Source organism: Nerophis ophidion, linkage group LG16, assembly GCF_033978795.1.
Source record: "Nerophis ophidion isolate RoL-2023_Sa linkage group LG16, RoL_Noph_v1.0, whole genome shotgun sequence".
Classification (NCBI taxonomy): domain Eukaryota; kingdom Metazoa; phylum Chordata; class Actinopteri; order Syngnathiformes; family Syngnathidae; genus Nerophis; species Nerophis ophidion.
Window position 1 is genome coordinate 15,371,221 of NC_084626.1, and position 12,773 is coordinate 15,383,993.

Sequence of the window (12,773 nt, forward strand, 5' to 3'; positions counted from 1 at the left end):
CGTCCCACTCGGTGTGAGTTTTCCTTGCCCTTATGTGGGCCTACCGAGGATGTCGTAGTGGTTTGTGCAGTCCTTTGAGACACTAGTGATTTAGGACTATATAAGTAAACATTGATTGATTGATTAAAGAAAACCTATGGTATTGCTTCTACTCTGCTTCGTGTAGGATGGCAACATAGATTATTACGGAGGACAGCAACATGTTCGACTTGCTTTCAGAGAATACTGGAAGTCAACCAACAGGAAACAATCTGACTGAAAGTCATTTAGCGGAAGTGACAGCATCCAACTGCTGTTTACCGCTTATGGTATACAAGAAATAAAAACAACTTTAGCCCCAAATTAAAGCATTGCCATGACTATATATGTCTTTACACAATATATAAACAATACAGAAGTACTAACCTTTGTGTAATGTTCATATTGTTATTACCCAGCCATCGTTTTTGGGTCTGATGGACCCGTTGCATTTTGTGGCTTTTACTGCCTCCCAATCAAACACTTTTATGTTAAAAAACTGAACAGATGTTTACCTTTTCCCAACAAACATCTGTTCAATTTCTCTGCCAGTTTCTGCATCCCACAGGGATTCTTCTTTTGTGTTTCTGCACCTGCGGTTCCCACACAAGGTTGCAACATTGTTTGTCAACACTGTGTGTGTGTGTGTGTGTGTGTGTGTGTGTGTGTGTGTGTGTGTATGTGTGTGTGCGCCCACCTCAACCGACGCACGGAGGAGGGAAGGGGGGATTTGGTGCTAGCGGGGGTGTATAATGTAACCCGGAAGAGCTAGGGATGCATGGGATTCTGGGTATTTCTTCTGTTGTGTTTATGTTGTGTTACAGTGAGGATGTTCTCCAGAAATGTGTTTGTTATTCTTGTCTGGTGTGAGTTCACAGTGTGGCGCATATTAGTAAGTGTGTTAAACTTGTTTGTGTCACAACTCTCAGTGTAACCTGTATGGCTGTTGAACAAGTATGCGTTGCAGTCGTCTAAGTGTGCCTATGGAAGCCACATACGACTCGCGGCTGGACTATGCTAGGTATTTGTACATGGTGTGGAGGGCGTTAAAGGCAGCGCCTTCATAGCACGCCCATATTAATGCTGTTAGGGCGAAAATTAGCAGACATTCACGAGAATAGTTGCTCTGAAATTTGGGAGTCTCCCGGAAAGTTTGGGAGGGTTGGCAAATGTGATGCTGTCAACCAACATTAATTTAAAACTCACCGGTCGCACTCAGAGGTGGGTAGTAACGCGCTACATTTACTCCGTTATATCTACTTGAGTAATTTTGGGGACAAATTGTACTTCCAAGAGTAGTTTTTATGCAACATACTTTTACTTTTACTTGAGTATATTTATAGAAAAGAAACGCTACTTTTACTCCGCTCCATTTATCTACAATCAGCTCGCTACTCGCTACTTTTTTTTTTATCGATCTGTTAATGCACGCTTTGTTTGTTTTGATTTTTTCAGACACGCATTCTAAGTAGAATCTACGCATGGCTGCATTTCACCAATCAAATGCAGTCACTGGTGACGTTGGACCAATCAAACAAAACCAGGCGGTCACGTGACCGTCACACATCGAATCCGACCTAAAAAGGTTGAAAAACTTATTGGGGTGTTACCATTTAGTGGTCAATTGTACGGAATATGTACTGTAGTGTGCAATCTAATAATAAAAGTTTCAATCAATCAATCAAAAGTGTAAAGGAAAAAAGACACTTTTTATTTCAACCGTACTTCCCGTCAAAAGCCTAAAGACTGATCGCACAGTTCCTGTCTTCACAATAAAAGTGCCGCTCCATCGCGCCTGCACTTATTGCGCTAACAAAATAAGAGTCTCCGAAAGCCAGAGCATACAAGCTAGCAAACTACGGAGTTTGCCGCCAATGTATTTATTGTAAAGTGTATAAAAACGAATATGGAAGCTGGACAAATAAGATGCCAAAAACCAACGACTTTCATGTGGTATTAGACAAAAAGGAGGAACTTTTTTTCTCCTCCATTTGAAAATGTGGACATTATCATCACTGTCTAATTCCAATCAATGCAAGTCATCAGAACCAGGTAATACACCAACTTATATTCTTGTCTTCATGAAAGATAGGAATCTATATGTTAAACATGCATGTATATTCATTAAAACGCCTTTAACGTGAACAAAACCGGCAAAAAATATAAATGATATACTGTATGTATAAATGTATATATATATATATATATATATATATATATATATATATATATATATATATATATATATATATATATATATATATATATATATGTATCCAATATATATGTGTGTGTATGTATATTTATATATGAGGTGGATCACCTCGACTTGGTCATTTATTAAGTAATTGATTAACTTTAAAAATCTTATTGGGGTGTTACCATTTAGTGGTCAATTGTACGGAATATGTAATGTACTGTGCAATCTACTAATACAAGTTTCAATCAATTAATCAATCGATGAATGCCTACTGAGCCTATGGTGCTGTTGAGTTATTGTGGCTCAATTTGCCTTAATTCTTTTTTATTTTCATGTTTTATTATTTAATATATATTATTGTTTTATTTGCTTAAGAGATATTCCTCGCTATGAATTTGCTCATTGCTATTTTTATGTTTTTGTGCATTATTTGTTGCCGTAATCATTAAACAAACAGGTTACTCATCAGTTACTCAGTACTTGAGTAGTTTTTTCACAACATACTTTTTACTTTTACTCAAGTAAATATTTGGGTGACTACTCCCTACTTTTACTTGAGTAATAAATCTCTAAAGTAACGTACTCTTAATTGAGTACAATTTCTGGCTATTCTACCCACCTCTGGTTGCACTAACATTACATTTTCATATTAAGGTGAGGGCTGCGTGTCTGAGACCCCTGCTAAATACACAAAGCAAAAAAAAAAAAAAAAAAACTCTGAATGCAGCGTTGTTTAATTTTAAATTTCAAAAGAGTTTTGTGGCTCCCATTGTTTTCTTTATTTTGTGAAACGGGTCAAAATGGCTCTTTGGGTGGTAAAGGTTGCCGACCCCTGCCCTAGGGGAACAACGTTAATATATGTTTGATGAAACGTGATTATGTGCATGAGTGTATGTATGTATATGTACTTGTATATGTACAGAATGTGTGTATGAATGTTTGTACAGTAAATGTATATGTACAGTATATGTATCTTTGGACAATGTAATGTATATGCTAATCCAGTTTGAGACCAACCCTCTAATGCCTTACCTTTCTCATAGTTTGATTAAAATATTGTGATTTATTGTGTTGTATAATTGAGAATGTAGTATAACCAGTACATAAATTGAATATTCCTTTTTAAATGTTCAATGTATAACTGTGATATTTGGCAAAACTTAGTATGAATCAACACTTTGTTACATATTAAAGCTGAGAGAAAAAAGAGACTTTAAAACGTATGTATTTATTTATTTAAAACATTTAACAGCAGACATTTAAAGCTTGGCTTACACGAGCAAACTAAATGTGTGCTAAAAATATATGACTCCAACTATCGTGATCCTGGTTGTGGAGAAAACTTGATGCACTGAGCTTTTTTCAGCATGTGGAAATAAAGCCGTGCATATTTTTCTTTCTCTTTTTACACCAAACTAGGGTTGTATGGTATACCGGTATTAGTAGAGGACCGCAATACTAATGAATCATATTCGGTACTATACCGCCTCTAAAAATTACCGGTCCCCAACGCCCCTTGTAAGTTTCTGCAGGACGAGGAATAGCTAAACATGCTTCACTACAGACCGTAGCTCACCGGTGTCAAAATGTAAACAAACGGCATTGGTGGATCTACACCTGACATCCACTGTAATGATACCAAGTACAAGCGCGTATCCAGTAGATATTTGTGGGCATCACGACATATTCTTTCGTTTAAAAAAAAAACATATTATGTTTATAAACTATATCCCTGGACACATTAGGACTTTGAATATGACCAATGTATTATCCTGTAACAAATTGGTATCGGATAGATACCCAAATTTGTGGTATCCTCCAAAACTAATGTGAAGTATCAAACAACAGACTAATAAGTGATTATTACATTTTAACAGAAGTGTAGATAGAACATGTTAAAAGATAAAGTAAGCAGATATTAACAGTAAATGAACAAGTAGATTAACAATTAATTTTCTACCACTTGTCCTTAATAATTTTGACAAAATAATAGAATGATAAATGACACGATATGTTACTGCATATGTCAGCAGACTAATTAGGAGCCTTTGTTTGCTAACTTACTACTAAAAGACAAGTTGTCTTGTATGTTCACTATTTTATTTAAGGACATACTTGAAAAAAGAAACATATGTTTAATGAACCCTAAGATGTTTTGTTAAAATAAAGCCAATGATTCAATTTTGTGTGGTCCCCTTTATTTAGAAAAGTATTGAAAATTACTGAAAAGTATCAAAATACATTTTGGTACTGGTACCTGTACCAAAATATTGGTATTGGGTCAACACTACACCTAACTTGGTGAATAATTTCGTATTGTAAGTCATATTGTATTGTGTTGTATCATCCAGCCATCTTGTGCCCCCCGTCTATCAAACAGCTTGCAGAAGAACTTTTTGCTTTGTTTCAACATTTATTGAAGTCATTCAAATTTACTGTAAGGAATGTATTATATATACCAGAATTTATTCAGTGCTATTTATTAAATTAATATTTGCTGTACATACATTTTAATCGTCATGTTATTTTTTACTCAAATTATATCCTTTATTCCTAATCACAGTCCTTAGTGTTTGTACGGGTTTTATTATTAAAGTTAATTTCCAGTATTAATCGGATGAAGCCCTCTGCATCAGGTAATTTATCGGCTGGGGCCTTGAGGGGGTTTTATGTCAGCATCCTGGTGGCTGTGGTCAGGTAACCTACGTCTGCACCAGTGTGATAGTGTTTCTTCACCTGGCTCCTCTGTACTAAGCCAAGCATTTGTGTGTGTGTGTTTGTGTACGTGACTGATGACGGGTGAGGTGGGTCATTGAGACATTGTTTTTAAAACTACAAAGCACTTTGTGTTGCATTTATTTTATGCAGTTAATGAGTGTGTGTGTGGGGGGTGTGGCCTGCGGACCTGCAGCGAAGCAGGGTGTGCCAGGACCGGCTGCGAGATCAGCGACAAGTGCGTAGATGGCCCACCTGGTTGTCTAATCACTTGTTACTCTGTTAAAAGGCAGCAGCCGGGGAAGAGAGTGGAGTTGGTGGTGGAGCATGAGCGAGAGCGAGAGCGAGACAGACTACACACTGGAGAGAAACCATTCATGTGCTAAGTTTGTAGTAGAGCACACAAAAAACTATTTATTGAAAAAAAAAACATTATTGTCAACCTGGAAGAGCCTGGTTCCAGGTTGACGACAGTCTTCCACAATGTGCTTCATAAATAAAGTTTGATTGATTGATAATGCTTGGATACCCCTTTGATTAGTCTACGGCCTGTCCAGGGTCTCTGCCCTGCCTTTCTCCAGAAGTCAGCTGAGATAAGGTTCACAGGTAAGTTGTAACCTATGAGGATAAGCAGAAATAGAAACTGGAAAACTATTCCTCAGAAACCTCAAGGTTTGATCAAGCCTTGACTAACAACATTGTCAATGAAGGGTCTGCATAGTAACATTGTCTTGAGTGAAAAAAAAACAAATATGAAAAATATAACTTAAAAGTGTTTATCTGCATAACACATTAGACTTTTTTTTTAGCCAGGCATCCTATTATTGGATATGAAAATGTTTGAGGGCTGAAGCCACTGCACAAAGTGATTATACACATATATTATGAATCCATCCACTTTATATACCACTTGTATGCATTTGGGGTAATTATTAACAAAAGTGATAACTACTACTACCACTAAATATATGAATATATTGGATTTACAGATGACCTTCTGTTTTGTTTCGATTTTTTTTTTTTTTTTTACAAAAAATTGCAATTACAGATTTAGTGCCTCAAGTTGCTAAACACTGGCTTGAGATCACTCCCAGAAATGAATTATAGTTGAATATTGTTCTATTTTCAATCATGCTTGAAAATTGCATTATTTTACATTTTGTAAAAATCTTTTAAATGTATGGCATCGATCGAACCGTTTGTAAATCCGGTGTAAAAAGTTATCACATTCAAGTGTCAGGGCAGACAATGAGTGGATTGGCCCAATTACACTTGCTCATCAAGTCAGTGCTCGGGCGACCCCTGTGGGTGCCGACGTCTCCTATAGGCAAGATGCGGAAGTGGTAAACTGTACTTACTGCAGTTAACACAAGCCTCACTCTGAGCTCTTTAATCCTTTTTAAACTGTTGATTAACTACTTTGGCCTGTATTAATACCGAACCTCTATTACAGTGCGCTAACACTAGAAGACCTGTTTAATATTTGTGTAATGGTTTTTTGCACTCAAATTCACTCACCACATGATTAGGTACACCTGCATTGATTGATTGATTGATTGAAACTTTTATTACTAGATTGCACAGTACAGGACGTATTCCGTGCAATTGAACACTAAATGGTATCACCCGAATACGTTTTTCAACGTGATTAAGTCGGGGTCTATTCATGGTAACAATACACAATCTAAATGCAAAAAAAACATGACTTCAGAACATTTTCTTTGATTAATTCCGGTTGTACTTTGCAGCACTGTGTCAGAGTGAGAGTTGACATAGAGTTAATGCCCATTCCAGATTGTGTAGTTTTATCTCATGTTGTGATTGTGAGTCTAGCCATAACATAACAAGTAGCATGGCTCGAATTGTGCTTTGCAAGCAAGAGTGCATTCGGAATTCTAGAAGAATAAATACTGTTGCGCTGTTTGTCACCAGCTGGCGAGAAAGGTCATCTTGTGTGCAGACAGATAGTGGAAGTGGCGTATGGCTCTTGTATTGTGTGTGTGCGACTTCCCTTTTCACTTGGCTGCCCAAGGACAGAAGGAACAAATATTCAAATCTGAACTTATTGCAGGGATCACACAATGTAATTAGTCAAGGGAAGTTTCAATGGAGAGGAACAATATAATAGCAATGTAGTACTAGATACTTTGCACTAAACCGGGGGTCAACAACCCGCAGCTCTCACTTTAGTGCCGCCCTCATGGCTCCCGGGAGCATTTTTCAAAAAGGATTAAAGATGGGGGCACAATTTTTTGTTTTGTTTTAGTATGTTTTATCTTTGAGGACAAACATGACACAAACCTTCCTAATTGTTAGAAAGCCCACCGTTTAATATGTTGGTGTGTATGCTTCACTGATGACCGTATTTGGTGAACATCGGTTTGTCCTACTAATTTCCGTGGTTCTTAAAAGCACCACTGTGTGGACTGTGACGCAACAGTTTATTTACATGTAAAATAGCTTACACTCCTTCTTTGTCTCATTTTGTACACCAACAGTTTTATGCTGTGCGTGAATGCACAAAGATGCGCTTTGTGGATGTTATTGACTTGTTGGACTGCTAGTCAGGCATATTTGGTCAGTGCTTGACTGCAAGCTAATCAATCCTAAAATGCTATTTAGGCTAGCTGTATGTACATATTGCATCATTATGCCTCATTTGTAGGCATATTTGAGCTCATTTGATATTCTTTACTTTTATCTTCTTGGTATATAATTTGGTTTTACATGTCTCATGACATATCATCTGTTTGTAATATTGGCTGCATTTCAGATAGTTGTTTGTGTGGCATGTTGTTCCAGACCACAGCAAACATCACCTAGCTTGCCAAAGATTGTAATAAATCTGCCCATTAAAAGCCAGTAATTTCCAGGAGTTATCTCACCTTCTGAGTAGCCTCTGACTTACTAATGGTTTCTAATGTTGTAAAAATGTGTAGAATAAATATTGCATTACAACATTTCTGTCAACAAAGATTTGCGTCAGCCTGCGACATATAGTTATTTTGATAGTAGGATATTTTAGCTAATATAGACATTTAAATCGTGTGTTGCCTTCAATATAACTTTTATATTCGACTTTTACATTCTTGCGGCTCCAGACAGATTTGTTTTTTGTATTTTTGGTCCAATATGGCTGCTTCAACATTTTGGGTTGCCAACCCCTGCCCTAAACAGTCAAATATAAAGTTAAAATAGTTTAGAAAGAAATAAAAACTAATTCCAGTTCTTAATAACTAACCACCAAAAAAGTTAACTGTTGTTAAATACACTGGCTCATGTTTTTATTGCACAGTGCAACTTAATTCCCTCATATTTTTTTATGTTATTCTATGACCATAAATACATTTTATTATAACAACACAATTGGTATTGTATATTGTGACAATATACAACGCTGTCACGAGTGAAAGCATTCTGTCAAAGATGTTGTCTGACAAGTGATGCGTAAAAGATGATTTGACTGTACACTCCAAAGTGAAGTACGTGAAGGTGAGTTAATCAAGGCTTATGGATATAACTGATGCCTCAATGCTTTGACAAAGTCAATTATCAGTCAGACTTGAGCTGTACACTTCCTCTCAATCCTCCTGTAATCCAATTTAGTCCAGTTGAGGATCACCTCAAGTAGGTATAAAACAACACCTCCAATGACATAAGCCGCTGGTGTGGGGTTGCCTTCTCGACACCATTCGAGACTTTCAGGCTCTTCAAGTTAGGATTGAGGGAACCCAGTGAGCGAAGATGGCTTGGGAAGGAGGATTTGAGCCTAATGGCACAGAGGGCAAAAACTTCTACATCCCCATGTCCAATAGGACCGGGATTGTTCGAAGTCCCTTTGAATACCCGCAGTACTACTTGGCGGATCCCATAATGTTCAAGCTTCTGGCATTGTACATGTTCTTCCTGATCTGCACCGGAACCCCCATCAACGGTCTGACACTGTTGGTGACGGCTCAGAACAAGAAGCTCCGGCAACCTCTCAACTACATCCTGGTCAACTTGGCTGTGGCTGGTCTCATAATGTGCGCTTTCGGCTTCACCATTACCATCACGTCTGCTGTCAATGGCTACTTCATCCTTGGACCCACTGCCTGTGCTCTTGAAGGATTCATGGCCACACTGGGAGGTAAGATTCCAATCCTGAACGCATCGTTGGAACGACAAGATGAGCGATTCGTAACCAAACTGTCCTGCAGGTCAAGTTGCTCTGTGGTCTCTGGTGGTGCTGGCCGTCGAGAGATACATCGTCGTCTGTAAACCTATGGGAAGCTTCAAATTCAGTGGTACACATGCCGGAGCTGGAGTCTTATTCACTTGGATCATGGCTTTGGCATGTGCTGTACCCCCACTCTTTGGCTGGTCCAGGTAGTCTATTTGTTTGCTATCATGTTAATCCTGCAAAGGGGTGCAGGAAATCTGGGGCTGATACCACCATTTACATTAGATTAGAGAGGAAAAAAATCTCCATGCTGTCAACATTTCTAAAAAAAAATTGGGTTCAATCTTCAACAGGTACCTGCCAGAGGGCATGCAGTGCTCCTGCGGACCCGACTACTACACTCTGGCTCCAGGCTATAACAACGAATCATACGTCATGTACTTGTTTGTCTTCTACTTCTTCGTTCCCGTCTTCCTGATATTCTTCACCTACGGCAGCCTTGTGCTGACAGTCAAAGCTGTAAGTTTTGCATTACATGTGATCAGCAGCATGATCTGCAACTCCATCGACTCCAACATCATTTCCTGTGCTTGGCCTCCAGGCTGCAGCCCAGCAGCAGGACTCAGCCTCCACTCAGAAAGCTGAGAAGGAAGTCACACGTATGTGCGTGCTGATGGTCTTTGGCTTCCTGGTGGCTTGGGTGCCATATGCTACCTTTGCTGGATGGATCTTCTTGAACAAGGGAGCTTACTTTTCTGCTTTGACTGCTGCTATTCCCGCCTTCTTTGCAAAGAGCTCCGCCCTGTATAACCCAGTCATCTATGTGCTGTTTAACAAACAGGTTGGTACACAATCCCCCTCAGTGCTGCAACTTCAATGCTAAAAAGTATCTATTTGCTCTTGTTTCCAGTTCCGTAACTGCATGCTGAGCACCATCGGAATGGGCGGCATGGTGGAGGACGAGAGCTCAGTTTCCACCAGCAAGACAGAAGTGTCCTCAGTGTCTTAAATATGACGACACCTCAAAGTCTATGGACATTTTCCTTACTGATTGCATCCGGATTTTTAAACCATCCCATGAAAAAAAGCATTGTGAACTTTTGCCAAATGGAATTATGGCTAATGAAAGGACTCTGGACAAAACACTAAGGAATATCAACTCAACTGTCAATATGTATAAACAAGACGAAAGTAGAAAAAAAAACAAGAATATCGCAGGTTGTGCAAGTCGTGTGTGTGTGTGTGTGTGTGTGTGTGTGTGCGTGTGTGTGTGTGTGTTTGTGTGTGTGTATGAGTGTGTGTGCGAGTTTGGCAGTGTGTGAATGCGAATGAACCAGGACTAACTGTACAGCGTTTGGTGGCACTCAAAAAGTGCGTACACAACACAATGTGTAATCAATGTGCAATGTGGGGGATTTTCATTTAATGATGTCACGTTTCGCTGGACAACCAGTGCTTTTGTTTTTACGTATTTTAGAAAAAAATAACAGAAATTATAGAAAGGAATATCCACAATAAATGCATGCATGAAAAAATGTGTCCGCCTCTTGGATTATTTTTGAGCCCCAGCTCAACATGGAAACATATGTAAAGCTACGCTGTAGTATAAAAACTTGTAATGTACACCGCATGGTGCAAACAAACGCACTTTAAATTACGAACACTATAACTTGGATTTAGATGTGTACACTTGCACAAAGGCAAATGGCCAACAGGAATTGATCCCAAATAAACTTTAAGGGTCATTACAGTGAATCTGTGCCATTTGCTTGCTGAAACTCTCAATATGAACCAAAATAAATGTGTCTTTTTTTCAATTTAAAATCTGATAATACTCATATTGAACAACAATATAGTGTTCCGTTGGTTACAGCATAGTTTATATTACATATATTTTTAAAGATTGGACACTATTTATCTGTATGATTTTTTTGACTATTATATGTAATATAAATTATAAGTGTATGCAAGATCTCAGGCAGCACGGTGGACCAGGGGTTAGTGCATGTGCCTCACAGCAAGAAGGTCATGGGTTCAATCCCGAGCTCGGGATCTTTCGGTGTGGAGTTTGCATGTTCTCCCCGTGAATGCGTGGGTTCCCTCCGGGTACTCCGGCTTCTTCCCACCTCCAAAGACATGTGCCTGGGGATAAGTTGATTGGCAACACTAAATTGGCCCTAGTGTGTGAATGTGAGTGTGAATATTGTATGTCTATCTGTGTTGGCCCTGGTCCTCAAAAGGGACAAGCGGTAGAAATGGATGGATGGATGGATAAATCACTGCCGACTGGGAATGGATTTTAGCCGCTAGCTAGCCATGTCTTAACCGGTACTTTTCAGAGGCGGTATAGTACCGAAAATGATTCATTAATATCACGGTACTATACTAATACCGGTATACCCTACAACCCTACTACGGAGTATTGTCACCATCTTAAAGAGACAAAAAAAATAGTCTCCTTCAGAATAAAAGCACAATATTTTCTCCTTTTTACTTTGCACATCTGACCCAAAAGTTAAGAAACATGACAATAAAAATGTCAAAAGTCATAAAAAATTGAAGGAAATAAAAATATTTTGTTGACATCTGTTAAGAATTCTCCGTGTGATCTACGTTTCAGATACTGTATTTTGAAGCATTTCTTGACAGTTTCACTTCCGCATTCTTCCTGTACGTGTCACTTTCGCTGTTAATGTGTGGTAACTGGTTTCTCTGCTATGTTTAATCGGTGCTCTAGTCCAGTGTTTTTCAACCACTGTGCCGCAGTGTGCCGTGAGATACAGTCTGGTGTGCCGTGGGAGATTATCTAATTTCACCTATTTGGGTTAAAAATATTTTTTTGCAAACCAGTCATTGAAGTCTACAAATGATGTGTTGTTGTTGAGTGTCGGTGCTGTCTAGAGCTCGGCAGAGTAACCGTGTAATACTCTTCCATATCAATAGGTGGCAGCCGGTGCTGATTGCTTTGTAGATGTCGTAAACAGCGGGAGGCAGTGTACAGGTAAAATTGAGTCTAATGCTTAAACCAAAAATAAACAAACGGTGAGTGCCCCTAAGAAAAAGTAATTGAAGACTATGCAGAACGAAACCAAAACTGAACTGGCTACAAAGTAAACAAAAACAAAATGCTGGACGACAGCAAAGACTTACTGTGGAGCAAATACAGTGTCCACAATGTACACCCGAACGTAACATGACAATCAACAATGTCCTCACAAAGAACTATAAAAACAACTGAAATCTTCTTGATTGCTAAAACAAAGGGAATAAGCGGTAGAAAATGTATGGATGGATAGTTTATTAATAGACTTCACTGTGTTTGTGTAACATTTACTGGTGTTTTATTAATATTATTAGTGCTGTGTTGTCAGAATGCTACAAGCAAACATCTCCCTGTTAAGTATAGCATTGCTGTTGCTAATGTGGCTAGCTCACGTGCTTTTGTGAAAATGCAATATATTATGTCTCTAGTACTTTACTTAGAGCATAGCTATAGGCATAATATATATATATTGTTCAATCCAATCCAATCCACTTTATTTATATAGCACATTTAAACAACAAGAACATTTCCAAAGTGCTGCACAGTCATGTTAAAAAAAATATTAAAAAAACAATATTATGCTCCACCAATGACTGAATAAAAACAAAACATAAATAAATATAAAACCAATATAA

At 38.3% G+C, this 12,773-nt stretch overlaps 1 protein-coding gene across 1 annotated transcript; it reads left to right on the forward strand.

Moving 5' to 3' along the window:
* The first annotated feature begins 8,612 nt into the window (after window positions 1-8,612).
* On the forward strand, window positions 8,613-10,593 carry LOC133535015 (green-sensitive opsin-like). Its single transcript, XM_061874417.1, has 5 exons — window positions 8,613-9,062; window positions 9,133-9,301; window positions 9,449-9,614; window positions 9,697-9,936; window positions 10,006-10,593. Exons 1-5 carry the CDS (start codon window positions 8,678-8,680, stop codon window positions 10,102-10,104), a joined length of 1,059 nt encoding a protein of 352 aa, XP_061730401.1. The 5' UTR covers window positions 8,613-8,677; the 3' UTR covers window positions 10,105-10,593.
* Window positions 10,594-12,773: the final 2,180 nt, after the last annotated feature.